Raw genomic sequence first — 21,621 nt, 5'->3', positions numbered from 1 at the left:
CGTAACGGTATAGACTAATTCCATTTGTGTGAAAGAATGTACTGAGCAGAAAAAGATTTGAAAGCTTGTTGACTGTCAGCAGGGGAAATGAAGCAAAGCCCCAAAACAAAGCCAAGCCTTATTTTCTACAATGTCTTTGGACTTTTGTACTCTCACAAGAAAAATAGCGGGCGGCAGTAGACACCAACAACACTCAACTCTTTTTCATGCTCTGTTTGAGCGCCGCTCGTGTCATTGCTGGCAACAAGCACGCACGCTTTCACCCTTAGACATAGAGATGATGGTCAACCTTGCCTGTAGCCATCACACACACACACACACACACACACACACACACACACACATACACAGTGAGTTATCACGTTGATATTTGTTTCCTGTTTGCAATTTGTATTCCAGATGAGGAGCAAAGTTTTGCAAAGCGAGGTGAAACGCAACTGGCACGATAATGATTTGATTGAATTTGAAGAGGCTGAAGTCAAGTCAAGTTTATTTGTATAGCCCTAAATCACAAGCAGTCTCAAAGGGCTTCACATAGACAATCAATTGACAATAATTCTCAAAGCATCCCCTGATCTTAGGCTCCCAAAGAGAAGAAGAGCGCCACCCTTCTGCAGCTTCTTCCTTGGCAAACAACAAAACAATATAAGTTGCTGGCTCTCTTGGCTGAGTTAGCGCGTTAGCCGTGCAGCAGGTTAATTGCCAGCCGCTTTCCATCTGCTTCTTCTGCTCTCGTGTGTGTGTGTGTGTGTGTGTGTGTGTGTGTGTGTGTGTGTGTGTGTGTGTGGCCGTCAAGGGCTAAATGTTATTTTGCAGACGCAGGCACGTAATCGTCACTCGATGGGTTTTTGCAATAAAAGGCAATCGCCTAGTAAAGTCACGTTGAGGTCAGTGACCCCGCGAGGAGAATAAGCGCAGTTTCACATCATCGCAACAACGATTAAGCTGGACTCATTCAAAATGCATTTCTGCACCGGCACGCCGTCGTTGTTTTTTTTACGCATGGATGCTCTCGTGTTTTTGTTTGGAATGTCCCCAAAAATTGCTGGAGTGACAGTTTGGCCTAGTTCCATGTTGTGACCGCTTCAGCTGTTTGATTTTCAAAACATATATTGATAGTGTTTGCCCAAATAGAATGACAAATGAAGGACGACATAAGTCCTCACTTGAATTTACATTTAAAGAGGGACGATACGTTCGCTCGAGTGCTCCGATACCCGGCATCGATACCACAACCGAAACGTAAAAGTTGAAAGATGCTAATCGTGAGCCATGTGACGGGAGAGATGTGTCGCGAGTAGGGCTTCGTTTGAGTTTGTCAGCGCACGGACGGATTCACCCCGTCGGCCATTTTGCCTTGACTTTGCTGTTTGTGTTGCCCCCCCCCACGGGTAGCGGAAGCGCGCCTGTTTTGTTTCATGTTGTCGTTTGTCATTGAAGCAAAGCTAAACCACCAAAGGGGAAAAACAACTGATGGTAAAAATAAATTCAGTCTAATGGAATCTACATTTTCCAGCGCCACCTTGTGGCATCTAGGGGTAATGAAACAAATCATTTTTGGAATTCTGGCCAACCTCATAAATAGTAATGTATTGTGTTTGACTGGAGCTGCAGTGTGATTTCATGCAGAAAATAGGCGCGTAAAATAACCACTCTGTTGCCAAAACATGACTGAGTTCATCTTTTTTTTTTACCCCAGTTTTTTTTTTTTGCTCCTGTTTTTTTTCCTCTTCTATGATCAAGATTTAAACAAGCGAAAGACGATTGATGGGTCAGGTAATTCCCAAAGTATCAAAACATTGTTCATCTGGCGCGCCTCCCGTCAACCGGCGCTGATGAAATATTGACAGCGCCTCACGGCGCAATTGCCCCGAGTAGATGGAAAAAGGAGGGGGCGGTCACGAGCGTGCACGCACGAGCTCCATCATGGAGACAAGACAGTTGAGCTTGGTGCAGAATACCAAAGTTGAAATGTATTTTCTCTCAATCCCCACTGGGCCCTTGCTAAGTTGCGTCTCCATGGCAACCGTCTTTATCTACTACAGCCGATCTGCTCTCAGGTGAATCACTCTCTAGACGTGTGAACTAAAGGAAAAAGAGCTGAGGAGGAGGAGGAAGAGTCGACCAATTAGCTTCCTCCTCCTCCTTGTTACCCTTTTTTTATTTGTGCTAAGACGGGCGAGGACCAAAGGTGTTTTCGAAAAGCGATTTCCAAATAGAGGAAAAGGATGACAATGGACTGGAACACAGCGGCACCATTTTAATCTTGCTAGCTTGTTGCCATAGAGCAGGAAAACAAACTTGGATTCCATTCAACTTCGGGTCCACGTTCGAGCGTTCTCTTTGTCGCAGTGGTCAAAGGTCACTTGAAAGAACATGACCAGTACCGCTACACAATAATGGTTAAACCACCAGTGAGGACAAAGCGGGGCACCCGTACGTGGACCTAGAGGTCACCGGATCAACAGCTTTTCATTCATGCCAACAAGTGATTACAAACAAATAGTGAGCATGCACCTTAAGCCGGATGGCGAGAAATGCTCTGGTGTGTCTTGCATAGTTCCACAAGCGCCAAAACAAAAGTGCTGGCAACAGGACAACATGGTCACAGTGCTCAATAAATAAGTTAAGCTCTTAAATAAAGCAAGAGTTCAGGAGGAGACGGAGCTCGCCAAGCATCCACGGAGGCCTCTCGGTCAGGGCTGCGTGAGAAGTGCTGAGCTGGGCGAGAGCTTCTGTTTGCTAGATGCTCGGCTAGTGGGTTCTGGTCTTGTGGGTTGGGGGGGAAAAGTACCTGTAGCTGAAACAAACATCTTCAAATTACTATGACTTTTTGTTTTTGGAGTGTATGACTTTTTTTAAATTGAACAACAAAATTGCAACATTGCTCTTAAGTGACAAACGTACTGGTTTGGATATATTCTCATTTTAATTTTGTAATTTTAACTTTGTTATGTTATTTTTATAATGGGTTAAGCATATGTTTGACACATTTCACTGCGAGAGGACGACAGACATGTTGCAGGGCAAAAACTGAACTGGATACCCTTGAATTTATGACGGACAGACGTTTTGAATTGCTCTACCGCCATCTCGTGGTAGATGTTTGAAGCAAATGCTTTAAACCATTAAATTACGTTAAATTAAATAAAAATAATAATAAATAATAAAGAGAGGAATCTAAAAATAATATAATAAAATAAAATAAAGTTATCGTTATACATATTTTATATAAAGATATTATACGTATATATACATTAATATTATTTATATTTGTATTTCTATTTTTTGATTTATTTCATTTATGGAATGTAATTTAATGTAGTGGTTTAAATTATGTAATGGTTTGAATTTAATTTAAAAAACAATTACAACTAAAACAAAGAAATAAATTAAAATAAAGTTATAGTTATACGTATATATTTATATGCTTGTATATTAATATTATTTATACTTGTATTTCTATTTGTTAATTCATTTCATTGATTTTATTTCAATTTAATTTAATTTCATGTCATTTAATGGTTTTCAACATATGATTCAAACATTTACCACAAGGGGGCGACAGCGCAATTCAAAATGGCCGTCCACCATTAATTCATGGGTATCCAATCCAGTGCCGTAAGTGTATGCGTGTTTTTGCCCTGCAGCATGCTCTTAACAAAATAAGCGCTGAGAAGAATGACGTGTGCAGTACAAGCGTACTAGTTTATGGTACTTCATCGGCTATATTAATATTCAAGACCAGCAGATCTTTCTCTAATCGACACTGACGCCGGGCGAATGTTATTGGTCCTGATCTTAGCTAGCTAGCTCAACTGCTGCAAGACATTCATAATGCATGACACGGGGTTAAGAGAGGACATGCAAAGTTACAAGAGGGTGACGGGCGTCCTTGTACGCTCATGCACTCGTGCACACTATTTGGATACGGTGCGGTGCGTACCAGGGCGTGTCGCTGAAGTAAGCCACGAGTGTTTCCACTCCTGAGGGAGGCCGGCAAGCAAAAGACCAGACAAGATGAGATAGATCAGTGCGTCAGTGTTAGCCAAGCGGACCGAGGCGGAAGCGCTAAATGTGGTCATTCGGACCGTCAGTATCGATGGGAGTGGCTCGGCGCCACGTTTTTGAGGCTCAGCAGCCATTTCTAGCTTTTGAAGTGCTCGAATGAGCTTTTTCCACTAACTCAAATGGATGAAGATGACATCGAGTCGGGTCGTCCGGGCGCTTACTTTTTCTAGCAAGGTGGGAGGGGATGCTAGGTTTGGGCCGCCCTCCGTAAGGTCTGGAGCGCTGGTACTGCCAGGGTGGTGAGAGGAAGGCAGGGGGAGGGAAAGCCTGAGGGAAGGAAGTCCATCAATACGTGAAATCGGGTCCAAATGTTGACATTGTGTACCGTGCGTTCCCTCCGAGGCGTCTGCGAAGCGACGCTCTCTCCCGCCGGCCCCACGGCACTGGTCTGTGTGTGTTGCTCTGTCTTCCCAGTCCAGTCTGTCGCTGGGACCCGTTCCTATGCACGCAAACACACACGTCAATGACGGTAGCCTCTAATATGAAAAGTGTAGCGAGTTGAAAATGCGACCTGACCAGCTGATGGGTGAGCTGCGAGATGATCTGCTCTTTGCTCCTCAGATCCTCTTTGAGCTGACGCACCTCCTCCAGGAGCGCCTCCACCTGGACAAAGGCAAAAGCGGGTCGGCGCCGGACAGCCGACCAACACTTTGTTGACGGGCGCACCCACCTGTGCGTGGTCGCCATTTTCCGGACTGAGCGTGTCGGTGGTGAGCGTGTCGTCATCCGCCTCAGCGTCCTAAAGCAACGTTTCAAATAACCATGGTTATGCTTCATTTAGACAAAAGCAGTGCTTTGCTGCCATCTCACGGCCAGATGAGGGCCCTCGTCTCACCTGCAGCAAAAATTGTTGGAGGAGCTCCAGCTGCGAGCGCAGTGCGCCCATGTCTTGGGCCAGGTCCTCAGCATCCACCTCGCCATCCCTGAGGACACATTTCCAGACGCCCATCCAAAGTGAGTTCTTGAGCTCTGCTAGCTTAATAGCGACAGGCGATCATCATTATGCTGTCACCTTTCAGGAGAGAGATCCAGATCGAGAATCCCGTCCGGGCCGGCGTCGTCCTGCCCGTCGTCACGTCCCGCATCCCTGATGGACGACACGCACGTCACTCTCTTCTGTTACCACGGCGACCAGAGCGGACCCGCACTCACCCGATCGGGAGACGAAGAAACGTAAGAGAGCCGTCGTCGCTGCAGCTGTCGCGACTCCCCCAGAGGAGCCGCCGCCTCGTCCCGTCTCCGTCTGCTGGGTGAGTGACACGTGTCTGGCCGCTAGCGCTTGGTCTTGACGTTTGTCCGCCGCCGTGGAGTGAAATGTCGTCGGCAAAGTCTCCGTCAAGCATGAGGTCGTCCTCGTCCAAATCGCACGAGTCCAAGTGGGTCACGCCGTCCTGGTTTGCGGGAAGGGAGCGAGGACAAAATCAGACCATTTTAAGATAAAGCCATCTTAAGAGGAAGACAGCAGCACTCGAAAAAATGTCCAAAATCTTTTGCGGGAGCGTCTCACACTGCTGTCGGCATCCGAGTCAAAGGCACAGACGGGCCCGGTGAGCAGCGAGGCGCCCCCCAGTGGCTCCAGTCCCTCCTCGTCCCACATGTAGATGCCCCCGGAACCGCAGCTGTCCGAGGGGGACAGGTCCAAGGACGAGCCGCCCTAATGGTTCCAACGAAAAACAAACGGGTTTGTTAGGAATAAAAAAAAAAAAAAGAAATAAATAGAAAAATCCCATTAGATGCGCACCTGCTCATGATAGTCGGACGGACTGGACCTACTGTGGTGGGAAAATGTGCTGAGGTGATTGGCTCCGTCACCTGACAACAAACCAAACGGTTCAGAAGTGACATTTTCCGAACGTCCTATTTGAAGAAAAGAATACAAACTGACCGACGAGCGTCTCGTGGCTCCAGTCCAAAGCGTTGTCCAGGAAGTGGTGTCGCGTCGCTTTTGTAACGCCGGCACCCCACCGACCCGGGTCCGGGTCGTCTTTGTGAGCCACGGCCAGGAAGAGGCTCTCGCCTCCGTTTCCTAGGAGACCAGACGGCCAGTGAGGGAGGGGGGACGGTTCCGTACCGTTAGACCGGCCAGGCCTCGGGTCCTTACCCAGGTTGTCAAAGTCGTCCATGTACTCCTGATCGGTGCGGTCGTGGTCCACGGATGAGCCGGACGACAGGGACATGTCATCCAGAGTCTCGGCGAGGACACGAGGCCCTCCCTGGGACGCCTCGAGAGTGGGCTCTGTAAAACGGGACGCAACTTTCAGCATTGGTTAGGATCTCATTTCAAGTATTTGATCTCACCCGGACTGCTTCCTGTTGAGGACGGCGTCCCTGCTGAGGTTTTGGCTCTGGCTCGGCTCGCTTCCTCCGCAGCCGTCCGGGCCTGCTTGGCCACCGACGGCCGCGATAGCTTATAGCTAACGCCGTTAGCTCTGAGCGCCGGAAGGAGAGACTTCTTCTCACCCGGCTCGGCTTGGACACAGGAAGTAACGGACTGTTTGTGGCCCGCTTTGGTGCAAGGGGATGGGGGCGGGGAAACGGGGGATGCGCGGCACTGTAGCACCGGGCCACGTGGGCCGAACCCGTCCCCTTTGGCGAGGCGTGAGGGTGGTGCCGATCTGAGGTTTCTGGTGGAGCGTGGTCGGACGGCCGTTGGCAAAGAACCACAACTGGACCCGCCACTGGAGCTTAAAGTTGGATCTGAATTAGCCGACCGCTGTGGTGGTCGCAGTTTGGATCCAGGAAGGCTACTGAGGTTCTGCTTAGACCCGGTTAGCCTCGATTTGGAAACGGGAAGTTTGTTCTTAGGGACAGGAAGTCCAGTTCTGGAGACAGGAAGTCCGCTTTTAGGGACAGGAAGTCCGGCGTTATAAGCGGGAAGTGATTTGGTTGACGTCTTTGGGTCCACAGCGGACTTTTGCGGATGAGCGTGACGAGGGGCGGCGTCATTATGAACGTCTTGTCTGCCTCCGTCTGCCGCTCGGGCGCGTTTCCTCAGTTCAGCGGGCGTGCAAATGGTACCGATCCGTCTCGCCGAGGGCGCCGGATGCTCGGCGGTACCGTCGCCCGCCGTGGGCCCGGGGTGGTGATAGAAGCCGTTGGGCAGGCGAGCTGCGGTGGGGGTCGGGCTGGAGCTTTTGGACCACGAGCCAAATTTGGGCAACCTGGACACCAAGGTGGGCATGGCGGAGCCGGACATCAGACGGCAACAACGCGATTCAAGAAGATGAGGAGCTGAGGGACAAACGAGAGACGAGTATAAGATGTCGCTCCGGGTTAATTATTCACCGCTTTAGTCCGTGGCCATTGTGAGCAGTTCTGCAGACATATTATCTCACTCCACAATCCAAGAATTTCATAACCAAATGAAAACTTGAAGCTTCTGCAAACAGACTTTTTTTGTCATTGTAGTTTGAGCCTCTAGAGGGCGCACCTGTTTTGATAACACCAATGTTAGCAACTCGGTCAGCAAAATGGAAAAACACAGACCGAGACTAACTTCAGCTGCGCGTTCCCATTGGCTGCTGCCTTGTGACACACGCTTGTGTGTGTGTAAACACAGACTAAGCGTGTAACACACACCCGGTGGCGCGCACACACGCGTGCCTGCATGTCCCCGGGCTAGGGTGAGGCAGAACGAGACGCCGCTTTTGTTTCCCCGAGGTTGGCTTCGCTGATGGTTCCCATTTCCAAGCAACCTCGAACGCAGCAAAAACGACTGAGCTGAGCACGGCGACAAAGTCGAACGAAGGCCATCAATCTTCACCCCCAGCGTGTTTGCCTACTTTTACACGAGTAGCGTCGTCCAAATCATTTGAATGTGGCTTATTCTCGTTGAAGCAAGATTTCCTGTTGCTGAAGTATTGACGCTTACTTCATTCGGTCTCGTTCGGTCACATCAAAACGTTGCAGGCGATATTTTGGGGCTCGCACGCCATCCAAACTCAAAGTTTACCTGCAGCCGCGGAAAGTGTGGAGCGGCGACGCCCGCAAACGACCGAAAACCAGCGTCAACGGAACACGAGCGTCGCCGAAGCCGAGACACAGCGAGAAAGGCCGAGTTCAAGCACTGCTGGGCGAGATCGAGATAAGCTGCGCTTTTATCGGAGCGCGAGGAGCTCCTCGGGGAGGAAAAGGAGTCATCTGATTGCCAGCGCGCTTACGCAATCAGCACCAGCACGTGGACTTGCCCAGCCCCGACGTCCCGTTCGGGAGGACGACGCCGCTGTCGCTAGCGCTAGCACGCCGCTTGACTCTTAAGGTGACCTTCGGCCTGTTTTGGTGGAGCTGCTAGACAGCCTCAAGGCCATCTCCTGACAGAAGAACTGGATGGATTCTAACAGCATCTTCACCTCTCTTCCTCTGGGCACTCACGTGCTTCCTGCTCAGTCTCTCCTCAGTCCCCCCCCTCCCCACCCTTGGTTGCCATGGGCGCTTTTATGTCCACGGACCGCCACATCACCGGAACGAGCTCAAAGGTACGCTGATAAGTGGCGGCAGGTATCGCAATGCCTTTGGGCAGATAAACCGAAAGGGGCGGGGCCACTTTACCAGGCCGGAGCCCGCACGGCGAGTTCAAAACAAAAGACAATGACGTCATTAATGAATTCACACGTGAAAGAATGAATTCCCTTTTGATGGCAGGAATGGCTGACCCCAAACTGCCGGCCGGCGTCATGGCAACCTGGCGCGGGACTTCTCTGTGGTGCTGAAGTCTTCAATTGGGGCCCTCCTCGAACCTCGCCAGCAGCATCACCGATGCAGAACAAAGGCGCTCTGTCTCTGAGGGGCACCTAACCAATTGCCTGAGCCCCCTTGGTCCTTTACGTCGGATCCAACGGCTTTAGATCCACACACGTTTTTTCTTTTGGCCCCCCCAGGGAGAAGGGGGGGGGGGGGGTCACACAGTATTTGAGAAATGCTAACATGCATCATTTCAATAAGTTGTCATCTCCAGTGACGTAAACAATCATGCATCGTGTCAAGCTTAACACAAGGGAAGATTTGTCCTCTCCTCGTCTATTATTGGTCAAATTTCAAGAGTGGCAGGCACGCACGAAATATCCAAGTGCGACATTTGGCCGCATGAATGTGCGCGGTCAAACACGTCCAACTTGAATGGGAAGGGAAGGAGTGTTCCCTGCCTGTCATCCACACAATGTGCTGATATGCCATCTACTCCGTTGGCTTTTGGAACAATTTAAGGTTCCTTCGTAGAATGGCCGAGCGGGAGCCTTCCGAACGCGACATGTACCCTAAGATCCCTGTCATGGATGTTCTACCTGTCGAGCGTCATCGCACATGCACATTAGATTCAAAATGATAAACAAATATTCTGTACCTATGTATACATGCGCGTTTGGGGAGGGGCGAAGGGGGGGGGGGGGGCTCACCTGTGTCGACCAGGCAAGCATCGGGCGGTATCCTCTCGCTTCCTTCCCGGCTGATAGAGACGCGACAACGGCGGTGGCTTGCGAGCGGACGTTTGACGTCACACGTTGGCGGAGCCCCGTGACGAGGAAAAAGCAGGTGAATTTGCGCCGGGGCGCGACCGGTTTCATTTCAGTGAACCTTGACGTCACATCACCATCCGTCTGCTTGCTGAATCATCCACGCGCGCGCATGCATGCACGAACGCTCGGTTGCGCATGCCCGCTGAACATCTGACGTTGATGTCATCCGACCGGACTTGCCTCGTCGGAAGTGGATGCCTTTCGCACTAAAAGCTGCACGCCACCCAGGAAGTAAAAGACGCAAAGCTGCCCATTCTGGTGAAATGCTGTGCTTTGCGGCTTTGTCCGCTAGAGGGCAGCGTTCACCATCCCGCGCACCACTTCATCAGCCAAGTGGACGGACAACGGACTGCAAAGAATATCATGCGCTGTCGTGAGTAAAACGTTGTCTGGTGAATGTCGAGATGCGCAATAATTTAAAAAAACAAACAAACATGGCTGTTGTTGTTCTTAACAAAGATAAGAAAACGTGGATGATGGACTGTTCAATTTATATTTTGTATGAAAACGGGAAGAAAGAGCGAAATAAATTAGGTGTGTCCCACACAAGTCTACAGGAGTCAAGTGAAGTCGGACCAATACGCAGCACGTGAGTAAATATTCAGATTTGGAATGAGATGCAAGGCGAGGCGCAGAGGGTGGGAGTGAGGTGAGGTGTGCGTGTGTGTCTTAGGGTGGGGGCGCACCGAGTCCGAGGGCGCGCGCTGGCTTCACAGCTGCGTCCTCCGGCACAGTCGAGCGAGCCATGACCGCCTTGGACGCGCGCAGCCAGTGGCCGGCGCCCGCCGCGGGCGACGCGGGCGAGCGCGGCCACGATGACACCCCAGCGGGCGCCCCCGGCGACGTGAGCGTGGGTCGCGCCCTGACCGGCTTCGTCCTGTGCGCCCTGATCGTGTCCACGCTGCTGGGTAACACGCTGGTGTGCGCCGCCGTGGTCAAGTTCCGCCACCTGCGCTCCAAAGTCACCAACTCGTTTGTCATCTCACTGGCCGTGTCCGACCTGTTCGTGGCCGTACTGGTCATGCCATGGCGCGCCGTGTCCGAGGTGGCGGGCGCGTGGCTTTTCGGCCGCTTCTGCGACACGTGGGTGGCCTTTGACATCATGTGCTCCACAGCATCCATCCTCAACCTGTGCATCATCAGCATGGACCGCTACTGGGCCATCTCCAGCCCTTTCCGCTACGAGCGCAAGATGACGCGCCGCTTCGCCTTGGTCATGATCGGCGTGGCGTGGACGCTGTCCATCCTCATCTCCTTCATCCCCGTGCAACTCAACTGGCACCGAGACGCACGCGCCCTCAACTCCACGGGCCCGGCCGTGGTCGCCGAGCCGCCGCCGGACGACTGCAACGCCAGCCTGAACCGCACGTACGCCATCGCCTCGTCACTCATCAGCTTCTACATCCCCGTGCTCATCATGGTGGGCACGTACACGCGCATCTTCCGCATCGCGCAGATGCAAATTCGCCGCATCTCCTCGCTGGAGCGCGCGCCCGCCGCGGCCGGTGCGGCGGCTTCCGGCGCGCCGGCCGCACGCACCCGCGCCTCTGCGCAAGACGAGAACACGCTCAAGAGTTCCTTCAAGCGGGAGACCAAAGTGCTCAAGACGCTGTCCATCATTATGGGCGTGTTCGTCTTCTGCTGGCTGCCCTTCTTCGTGCTCAACTGCGTAGTGCCCTTCTGCCAGGCGGCCGACGCACCCGGCGCGCCGCCATGCGTCAGCGACACCACCTTCAGCATCTTCGTGTGGTTCGGCTGGGCCAACTCGTCGCTCAACCCAGTCATCTACGCCTTCAACGCCGACTTCCGCAAAGCCTTCTCCACCATCCTGGGCTGCAACCGCCTGTGCTCCAGCTCGGCCGTGGAGGCCGTGGACTTTAGCAACGAGCTGGTGTCCTACCACCACGACACCACTGTGCACAAGGAGGCCGGAGGCGCGCTCGCCGGCCCACGCCGCCACTTTGACCGAGCGCCGGCGTCCGACGACTCACGCAACGGCGCCGACCTGGCGCCGCTGCAGAGTCGCTGCGAGGCCGACATCTCGCTGGACGTGGCTCCCTTCGCCGACCCCTACGCCGTCCCGGGTCACGTGCAGGACCCGTGAGCAGATTCTCAATTTTGATGACACGCGCAAACAAACACCTGCACTCACAACCTGGCCGCCATTCAAACAACGTCTCGTTTTTCAGCAAATGTATTTGTTTTATTTATCGATTCATCGAAAAAGAATCGACAGTGAATGAAATAAATGAGTCGCAGCCCCAGACTCGACCAAATCTTTTCTCTACTTGAACTCGTTTCTTTAGCAGCCTGTTTTAGCCTTCAAATGTGGCGTCAGGGGACAAAATGCACGTTGATGATGATGACGACTTCCAAAAATAACAGCTGTGTGAGGACACAGCATTTTGCGGGCCGTCCCGACATCCAGCCACGAGATGATGAAAGCCCACCAAAGATGAAAGGGAAAGAGCTGAAGGCCCACAGTTCACCTTTGACCCCCCCTGCACGTGTATCAAGAGAAGATTTGAGTTGCAGGGCTACTGAACTTTTGATGACACTTTTTGTGCACTGAGACCTTTTCAATGATTCCAAGCCCAGTGCATATTACATCATTCAACTTTGATATCAAATATCAATTTATTTCTATCGATTTATATATCATAAACTTGAAAACATGTTTTGAAGTCTAGTGTGACACCATATCTTACAACTTTTTAAATGATTACTTTTGAATTTTATTAATGAAGCACTTCAATTCAACACCATTTACGTATTGTATATATATATACATATTTAAATTAAAAACATGCCATTTTCAAAAACAAGTTTAGCATATATTTTTTGCAGACATCCCTGCGCATGCGCGACTCCAATCAGAGACGCCTTGTTAACGTCACGCACAGGTGCATCGAATAGGGGCTAACGAGTGACGTGAGCAGTATATAAGCCGCGCGAAGTGTGCTTCCTTCACGCACACGCTTCAACCCACGCTGTCGTGCAGAGCCACAGCTCCCGGGTTTCGAACATGGGGCCCAGACTCGCCGCAAGGTAACGCAACTTTGAACCCCCATTCTGCAACTTGACTTGGCGAGTGCATCGCGCTGCTGGTCTGTCTGCCATCTGTCTGTCTCCCTCCCTCCTTCCATTCCTTCAGCAGCGACCTTTCTGCTTGCCAGGCACAGCTGTCGCTTGGTCTGCTTCAAATGTAATATTTTTTGTATACCCCAAAGAAGCGTGGGGGTGATAAATAATATTTCAAGTCAGTCCAACTTGCACATCAAGTTGGGAAAGCAGAATTACCAAATGTGTTTTTATTCTTTGTCTCTCCAGACTTGTATTGGAATGTTTGTTGAGCTTTGCCATGTATTTCTTTTTCTTTTTTCTCACAGGTATTTGTGGATCTGCTTGCTGTTAATCAGCAATGCTGCAAGTGTCCCACTGCAACAAAAATGTAAGTATATAATTTGTGTGGCTTCATTAACTTAAATACTTAGTGCAGTTTCTCATTGTGACACCCCCCACACACGCACACACTTTCTTCTCAGACTCCCTCAGGCCTCCATACACGTCCAATTCTGGGCCACCTGAAGAACTGCGCCCTTCCCTGATGTCCGTGCAGCAAAAATACTCTAATGAGTTCCCTAAGGTCCAATCTGCCAAGCCCACATCTGGAAGCTGGTCCCAGTCCAGCCCGGCGACCTCTGATGCACATCTTGCGGCCTATGCAGGCAACTCCAACCAGCACTCAAGTGCTCCTGCTCATGCTGATGGCCAATTTGCCAAGCCTGCGCTTTCAGGTTCAAGATGGCCGCCTTCTGCTCAAACGTCCAAAGTCATCCCCTCCAATGCTGAGCAACAAGCTAGCATGGCGATAGCACAGCCACCAGCAGAGCATCCAGGTATCCAGCACCACCAGAGTTGGGAATCATACACTCCAGTCCATGAGCAACCTTCCGGCTCCAAGCCCTCAACTCATCAGGTCAAAGGAGAGTCTTTGGAGAGGCGGCAAGCGCCGTATCCAGGTAGCAACCTGCCGCCAAGTTGGGCTGAATTCCTTTCGGGGAACGAGCCACACTCTGGCCATGAAGTTCCCATGGTCCTTCCCGATGGCGAGAAACTGACTCCTTCCCACACGGCCAATGGGCAGCCGGCGTCTTTGGGTGGAGGCCTGCCCCAAAATTGGGCCTTGTACGAGCCAACGTCTAGTTTTGAATCCCAAACTGCTTCCGAGAGTCCCGTCAGTGTAAAGGGAGACCACGCGGTTCATTCTGGTGGCCACCGTCAAAGCTGGGGAGTGGGCGATGTGCAACCTTCCGGTTCAGTCAAAGTCGACACGGTCAAAGGGACACTCTCGTTGACTCCCAGCGAAAGTCTGCCTCCAACTTTGCCATTGTTCAATCCGATCTATAACTTGCCAACAGCTCCTGAGAATCCTCCTGGGAAAGACCGCCATGTCATTTCAGGTGGCAGGAAAAGTTGGTCAGCCTCTAGCCAGTTTGACCAGCAACGTCCTATCTACGAACACTCGCCTACTCAAGTTGACACGGTCAAGGGGCAGCAAGTACAGAATGCAGGTGGGACGCTTCCCCCAAGATGGGCCACATATAATCAAGTCTTCTCTCCATCGGCCGCTCCTGAGATTCCTCCCGAAGTGAGTCCTGGAACAGAAGAAGGGAACAACCAATTTGATGTGAAACATCAGAGCTATAAACCTGGCAAGCTTCCTCCAACTTGGGCCCAAGTTTTTTCTTCACCGGCTGGTCCCGGGATTCCTCCCAAAGGTGTCAGATTTAATCCTATTACTGGTAAAAGGCAACTGGTATTTCCTACTGGTGGCCACATGCAACAAAGTTGGTCAGCGTACAGTCCATATGACCAAAATTCCATCTACGAACCCTCAACCGCTGAAGTTGACTCTGGCCATGGGCAGCAAGTATGGAATGAAGGTGGCAATCTTCACCCAACTTGGGCCCAAGTTTACTCTCCACCGGCTGTTTCTGAGTTACCTGGTAAAGGGAAGCTGGCATCTTATCCTGGTGGCCACGTGCAACAAAGTTGGTCAGGGTACAGTCCATTTGAACGTCCCATCTATAAACCCTCAACCGCTGAAGTTGACTCTGGCCATGGGCAGCAAGTATGGAATGAAGGTGGCAATCTTCACCCAACTTGGGCCCAAGTTTACTCTCCACCGGCTGTTTCTGAGTTACCTGGTAAAGGGAAGCTGGCATCTCATCCTGGTGGCCACGTGCAACAAAGTTGGTCAGGGTACAGTCCATTTGAACGTCCCATCTATGAACCCTCAACCGCTGAAGTTGACTCTGGCCATGGGCAGCAAGTATGGAATGAAGGTGGCAATCTTCACCCAACTTGGGCCCAAGTTTACTCTCCACCGGCTGTTTCTGAGTTTCCTGGTAAAGGGAAGCTGGCATCTCATCCTGGTGGGCACGTGCAACAAGGTTGGTCAGCGTACAGTCCATTTGAACGCCCCATCTATGAACCCTCAACTGCTGAAGTTGACTCTGGCCATGGGCAGCAAGTATGGAATGAAGGTGGAAAGCTTCCCCCAACTTGGGCCCAAGTTTACTCTCCTGAGGTTCCTGGCACACCTTATGGGCAGCTGGAATCTCCTCCTGGTGGCCACATGCAGCAAAGGTTGTCAGCCTCTAGCCCATTTGACGAGGTAAATCCCATCTACGAACCCTCCCCTGCTGAAGTTGACCCTGTCCAGGGGCGGCAAGTATGGAATGTCGGTGGCAACATTCCCCCAAGTTGGGCCTTATACAGGCAAGTCTTCTATCCACCAGCTACTTCTGAGAGTCCTGGAACAGGGAGAGGTCAGCTAGCACCTCTAGGAGGCAACTTTCAACAAAGATGGTCAGCGTACGGTCCACTTGATGTGAAACATCCTAGCTATGAAAACTCTCCTGCTGAAGTTGACACTGTCCATGGGCAGCAAGTATGGAATGAAGGTGGCAATCTTCCCCCAACTTGGACCCAAGGCTACTCTCCAGCTGCTCCTGAAGGAAGTGCTGGCATAGGTGAAGGACAGCAAGCATCTCGTCAACGTTGGTCAGCATCCAGTCAAGTTGAGCAAGCTCCCAGGTACAAACCTTCACCTGCTCTTCATCCCATCACAGGCTCTGGCAGAAAGGCTCAATCCAGTTGGGGCAAAGTGGGTTCTCCTCCTGGCAACGGCCAACTTGCAGAGAGTCCAAGTGGCAACTGGCACCCGGCCCATATGACTCCAGCAAGTGGTGGCGTTCAAGTTGACGCTGCTCAGAAGCAGCCGAGATGGGCAGCAGCCAGCCCCTTCAAGTTTCACGGCCCCTCCAGCTACAAGCCAAGTGGCGGCGCCAGACCTAACCAGCAACTGGAAGCCAATCTGGGTGGCCAGCGGCCTCCTGTCTCTGATCCAACCAGTGGCTTACCTTTGCAAGTCCAAGTCGGCCAGCCTGCAAGCGGTCCCGCTGGCCATCGGCACCCAAGTTGGCCCGCATACGGTTCAGCCTCCCACTGGTCACCCAATTTCAAGCCCTCAGTCGTTCCCAGTGGTGCTGCTCCTGGCGAGGTGACCTCTGAGTGGGGGAGAAACCCGGCTTCTGCCAGGGTGCCGTCAACTCATGTCCCGGATCAGGCTTCCAGCTACAAACCGTCAAGACCTCCCACTGACTCTGGTGTGAAAGGACAGCCTGGTTCTACCTGGCATTCATCAGGCCATCCGCTTTTCCCTCATGTGGACCCTGACCACCATGGTGCTTCTCAATTTGAAGGCTCGGACCCCGCCGCCGGTGTCTACAGCTGGAACATCCACCAGTCAAGCTCTTCCGACCCAAGCCACCCTGGCAAAGGTTTGGGCCAATTTTCAGTGATCCCCGGTGCCCCTTGGGTGTTTGACGAGTTCCCTGGCGACGACTATGCCGATGAGAACCAAGATGATGATTATGATTATGTCAACATGGAGGTCCCGACTTACATCGTTCGCAATCGCAACGGCTACGAGAAAGAGCGACAGGCATTGTCCCGAATGCATTACACCCAAAAGGTTGCTCATCCCTACGTTCCCTCCCAGAGCCGGTCCACAAAGGTCTTGTGAGGTAAAAGATGTACATGGACCCTTCAATATTCTCTTGTTTAATTTTCTATTTTTTTTTTTTCTTCCTTCCAGAATCGACTTGCTGAATAAGATTTAATAAATGGCTGAAACTCAACTTGAATGACAGTGACTGATTTTTCTCAAATTAAACCTGTTCGACGTGACTAAGCAGTGATGTGTTCACTGATTGTTCGTGGTGCCATTTTGTTTAAGCTTTTTGGCAGACAAACATGCAGGGACTGGTGTCTCTGTCCCGCGTGTATGCAGAGGGTCCTCTATCCAGATGAGTCGTGAATCGGTGCCGGCCGCTGATTGCTGAAGAGCCTGCGTGAAGGAGTCCAAGAGGCCCACTTGTACTATCAGCGGCCTTGATTTGGCCCTTCAGGGTGAGCATGCCAATGCTTGGCTGCTGAAAAGAAAAATCAACTCATCTGTTCCAGAATTAGAACTCTGGGCCTACTATGTCTCCACGAGTAGTCTTACTGTTGGTTGACAGCACTGGAATGGTCTTGGACATGGTTATGTTGAAGATGTTTTAGTTCGTGGTCTGATATCCCCCCGGCATCGGGTTGTCACGGTGATGTTTTATATTGGCGGCATCTGAAGTAGGTCTACTTAAAGTGACATCTCTACAATTTGCCTTTGTCTTGATGCAAAGCAGCCCCAAATGCCTTCTAGCCTTGCTCGTGATGAGACATTGTCATATCTTTTGATCTCTATTTTTGATAGCACTTGATTCCTAATTGGGATTTAATTGTGCTGGTAATGTTATAAAAAAATGAAACAAAATGTAATATAACTGCCGACGTACTTTTATGTTGAAATGAACCCAAGCACTGTTGGAGGCGTTCCATTTAAGGGCCAGGTGAACATGAAACCATCTGCGATGAGGAGTCTGTTTGTTGCTACGTCTAATGAAGTAACACAAAAATGCAGAGCCACTTGGGGTGTGAACGCAGCACGGGGTAAGTCATTTTATTTTTTGATTGACACGCTTGCTGTTTTTATTTTTGCTGCTCCTCCACAAACACGTGTAGATAGACGACTAGAGTTGGTGTTGATGTAGTTGGACAATGTGTCCGCTTGGTGGTGCTATGTTCAAGGTGCTTGACTTGAGTCAGCGACCTTTTTTGAAAGTGAAAGCTGCACACTTCTGAAACAACACAACTCAAATATCCTCAAATGATTCTTCAGAATAATTATGAAATGCATGATTGCATTGTTGCGCTTTGAGCGACTTGTCGAGGAGCAAACGAGCGTGCGTGACATCTCACAAAGGTTCAGCGGCTGGAGTCGGCCTCACGTTCTCGAGCTCCACCTGGCCGGTGGAGCGAGACGCGACGCCGCTCTCGGAGGAGTCGGTGGTGTTCCAAGCCCGACAGTGGCGCAGTCGCGGGGGCACGGCAGCCAGGAGCGCCTTCCTAAAGACTGAGCTGGAGAAGACGTAGAGGATGGGGTCCAGGGCCGAGTTGAGGAAGTTGAGGCCCAGCGAGACGATGGTGAGCTGGGTGAGAGCGTAGAAGGCAGCGCAGTCGTGCGGCCGCAGCGAGCGGCTCAACCACAGGCCCAGCGTGGTGATGCTGGTGGGCAGGAAGCAGAGCAGGAAGATGGCCACGATGGCGGCGCACACACGTAGCGCCTTGCGCACCTTGCCGCCATCTCCCATCTGTCGGTGGCTCGTGAGCGAGCGCCGAATCTGAACCCAGCAGAAGAGCAGCAGAGCCAGCGCCACCACGAACTCCAACACGGTCAGCGCGCGGTGCATCGCCACCAGGATCACGATGCCTGCCCACACGCCATTTTTAGTCCCCTGCACGGTGCGCGCTCCAAATGTGAATTGCTTCAACGAGATGTTCGGCGGGGCTACCGCGAGAGGCCTCCTGGTAGGACGTGAAGAAGAAGCACTGGGGGGCGCCGCGGCCGCGCTTGACGTGGTCGTAGGCCAGCATGGGCAGGCGAGGAGCGCTCACCAGCAGCCACACCAGCAGCGCCAAGACGCCCGCCTGCCGTTTGCTCAAGCGGCTCAAGCGGCCCAGAGGGTGGACCACCTGCCGACGGACAAGACGTCTTCATCAGAGAAAGCGGGCACGGCTGGACGGGCGTAACCTCTGACCTTGGCGTATCGGTAGAAGGCGATGACGGTCATGAGCGCGATGCTGGCGGTGCGGTTGGAGAACATGAGGAAGAGGTTGAGGCGGCAGACGACGTCGCCAAACACCCAGCGGCCAGCCAGCAGGGCGTGAATGCGCAGCGGGAGGCTGACCAGGGCCAGGAAGTCGGCCGCCACCAGGTTGACCAGGAACACCGTGTTGGCGTTCCAGCGCTTGAGCCGAAAGCAGAAGATCCACAGTGCCACCGCGTTGCCCAGCAGGCCCAGCACCACGTCTAGCGTCAGCACCGGAGGCAGGATGATGCCCTCCAGCTGGATGCCCACCGGGGGGCATCCGCCTCCGGGCGCCGGCGTGCCGGGCGCCGGCGTGCTTCTGGGCTCCACGTCCGATCGAGACATCTCGCAAAGTCTTTGTGATTTCCAAAAGCAGGAAGCGTGCCACTTCTGCTTCTTGCATTACGTACTCATAAAACACTTGATTTCAACACCCTGAACTCAAAGAACACTTTCAACACCGGGAACCCCCTTCTTCCTTCTCCCCTCCCTCTCGTCTTTATTGTAAAAAGACAAGTGTGGAAGTAAAACATCACGCAGGGACAAAATCGTACCTTAGAAAAGTGTTTCAAATTGTTTGTCATGCTGACAAAAATTCCTCATCCTTACAGATTGGAGTGCAAGTGGATGTGATTCAATGTGTCATAACAAAGGTGGACGCTAGAGGGCGTGCTATAACCAGGATTTAATCGCAGGAGCCTTTTTCGACAGGAACAGCGCAATCAATGCAATATATCTATATACCACTGCCTGGTGCCATAAATATTCGGCTGCCTTCACTTAACTTGCAGTGCGTGGGACAGCGCTCGCGTGTGGGCCAGTGTGCTTTAGAATAGCTCATCAGGTAAGGCTGGCTCACCTCCACCCACCACCCCCCTTCTTTCCCTTTAAAGCAGCCAAAGTGGTCCTGGCGGGCGGGCGTGGGAGAGAAATTCTTCCTGCTTCGTTTTTGTTGCTTTGTTTATTTGTTTGTTGAAGCCTCGCATTGTCTAAACCAATCAATTGGCACAACGCCCGCTTGGGTCATTTTTTTTTTTTCTTCAAGGATTGCTTTCAAGGAAGAAAGAATGGAAATGCAAAAGAATTGAAGAGCAGGTGGAAGGGAAAGATGTCAAAAAGTGTGCGTGATGCCAGTGGTGAGGCGAGAGGCTGCAAGTGTGTGTTGCCATGGCGACGACAATCTGAGACGCGCTCACCTCACCGTTGCCACGTCAACGCCGCCTCGTCCGCTCAAAAGCCGCCGCACACTTGCTGCTCCCTTTTTTTTTTCCACGTTGTTTGTGGTTGTGCACACGCCTGGCCAAAAGTGACCTTCTGCCCCCCCCCCCTAGACCACAGCTGGAAACAAGACAGCTCCTGCTGTTAGTTACTCAACCTGTAACGCATACACACACACACACACACACACACACACACACACACACACACACACACACACACACACACACACACACACACACTACATTTCCAAAAGAGACCCAGTTTTTGGATCAGGCATCATCCGTGCAGGTTGACTGGGAGAAGAACCTTGTTGAAGTAGCAAGCCATGTGATTGGCTGCCAACTTGGCCACTTGCCCACCATATTCAGTGTGGCCGCCGCACGCAAGCCCAATGTTGGTAAACAGCCCCAACACGCACACAGTTGCTTTACAGCGCTTGTGTTTGTGGCTGGTGTGTGTGTGTACACTTGTGTGTTTGTTTTTGGGTCATTGTCCTCTTACACGCCGCCGGCTCCCCCTGCTCAAAGTGTGTCAGGTGTGTGTGTCTTATGTAAGTTGTCATTACAGTTCCTGTGACCTCCTTCCTGAGTGTCATCTTTCTTGCGTGTGTGTGAAGGAGGAAATATGAGCAGGTTTATGAGTTTATCAGTCATGAAATAAAGGCAAGATAAATTCTAAATTCAAGAAAATATGCAAATTAATTCTTTTCAATTTAAGAGACACAGTAGGCGCTCACTTTCTTTGCAACGTGTTCTCACTGGTAGGAAGCGGCAGAGGAGACCCGGCCGGGCGCTACTGGCGGAGCTGGCCGAGGAGTCCGCGGGATGGAGCACCGGAGGAGGCCCATATCACCGAGCTCAAGATTGGCAGTGTGGCCAAAGGGCCTCTTCATCCTCTTCCAGCCCGCTTTGACCCAATTGAGCGCTGGCGGGTGGGCTCGCCCGGCGCTAATGACTGCCCGCCTGCCGCGGAGCCTCCTTTCCAAAGGTAGCCTGTGCCCCGGCAGGGGGGGTTGCCGTCTTTGCTGGAGAGCATGGCGGCGGGTCGTAGCTAACGCAGATAAGCGTCCTTTGGCGTCCGCAAGCATGAGCATCTTTTGCCAGCCACTTCTTTTCTTTTTCCCGTGCATATCTTAGCAAGATTTGCCGCAAATGCAGCGAGCGGGCGGTTCCCGCATCGATCCTTCCTCCTTTGTCCCATTGTGCTTGGCCTCCATTTTTCAGCGTCCCGCTGGCGCTTTGTGCTTTGCCAGGGCGATCGATTTCACTCTGACTTGAATCTTGCGTAAGCCCGCTTCGGGTCAGTCGGTTGTGTTGTGTTGACTGTGTGTGTGAGGGGGGGGTCAGCATCTCTCTTGTTTCATAACAGCAGCTCCCCCCCTTCGCTTTTGTCCTCACCTGTTCTCGGCCGTTTGTAGGCCACCGGCGAGATTGTCAAAAGCCAAACATAACGCAAAGTGCTTGTGAATTGTGACCCCGTCAAGCATCTTGTTTGTTTTTTTTCAAACAATCACTGGAATTGGTCTGAAATCCCAATTTTACAGTATGTGAATGTATGTGACA

The 21,621-nt window shown here is 51.9% G+C and overlaps 4 protein-coding genes across 5 annotated transcripts; 2 read left to right on the top strand and 2 right to left on the bottom strand.

Moving 5' to 3' along the window:
* Positions 1-2,259: 2,259 nt before the first annotated feature.
* On the bottom strand, positions 2,260-9,747 carry LOC147039432 (uncharacterized). Of its 2 annotated transcripts, none has more exons than XM_085903237.1 (14): positions 9,462-9,747; positions 6,370-7,302; positions 6,173-6,307; positions 5,957-6,097; positions 5,813-5,883; positions 5,579-5,725; positions 5,224-5,462; positions 5,084-5,158; positions 4,907-4,994; positions 4,742-4,810; positions 4,588-4,674; positions 4,397-4,510; positions 4,233-4,338; positions 2,260-2,800 (listed from the first exon to the last, which is right to left on the bottom strand). In XM_085903237.1, the coding sequence occupies exons 2-14, from the start codon at positions 7,265-7,267 to the stop codon at positions 2,697-2,699; spliced, it is 2,274 nt and encodes a 757-aa protein (XP_085759363.1). In that variant the 5' UTR covers positions 7,268-7,302; positions 9,462-9,747; the 3' UTR covers positions 2,260-2,696. The 2 variants fall into 2 exon arrangements, with proteins under 2 accessions (XP_085759363.1, XP_085759364.1); XM_085903238.1 differs by lacking the exon at positions 9,462-9,747 and adding an exon at positions 8,024-8,176.
* A 579-nt stretch (positions 9,748-10,326) lies between these two features.
* On the top strand, positions 10,327-11,685 carry LOC147039431 (D(1)-like dopamine receptor). Its single transcript, XM_085903239.1, has one exon. The coding sequence runs from the start codon at positions 10,327-10,329 to the stop codon at positions 11,683-11,685; it is 1,359 nt and encodes a 452-aa protein (XP_085759365.1).
* Positions 11,686-12,505: 820 nt separating this feature from the next.
* LOC147039430 (uncharacterized) lies at positions 12,506-16,789 on the top strand. Its single transcript, XM_085903236.1, has 4 exons — positions 12,506-12,629; positions 12,971-13,032; positions 13,127-16,675; positions 16,747-16,789. Exons 1-3 carry the CDS (start codon positions 12,607-12,609, stop codon positions 16,672-16,674), a joined length of 3,633 nt encoding a protein of 1,210 aa, XP_085759362.1. The 5' UTR covers positions 12,506-12,606; the 3' UTR covers position 16,675; positions 16,747-16,789.
* Positions 16,790-17,629: 840 nt separating this feature from the next.
* LOC147039429 (hydroxycarboxylic acid receptor 2-like) lies at positions 17,630-21,315 on the bottom strand. The gene is made up of 4 exons (XM_085903240.1): positions 20,796-21,315; positions 18,788-20,176; positions 18,542-18,722; positions 17,630-18,459 (listed from the first exon to the last, which is right to left on the bottom strand). The coding sequence occupies exons 2-4, from the start codon at positions 19,181-19,183 to the stop codon at positions 17,945-17,947; spliced, it is 1,092 nt and encodes a 363-aa protein (XP_085759366.1). The 5' UTR covers positions 19,184-20,176; positions 20,796-21,315; the 3' UTR covers positions 17,630-17,944.
* Positions 21,316-21,621: the final 306 nt, after the last annotated feature.

Source organism: Syngnathus leptorhynchus, chromosome 22 (genome assembly GCF_054491065.1).
Source record: "Syngnathus leptorhynchus isolate UIUO chromosome 22, UIUO_Slep, whole genome shotgun sequence".
Taxonomy (NCBI): domain Eukaryota; kingdom Metazoa; phylum Chordata; class Actinopteri; order Syngnathiformes; family Syngnathidae; genus Syngnathus; species Syngnathus leptorhynchus.
Note: the sequence above shows the minus strand (reverse complement) of the source record. Positions and strands in the feature narration are given on the sequence as shown.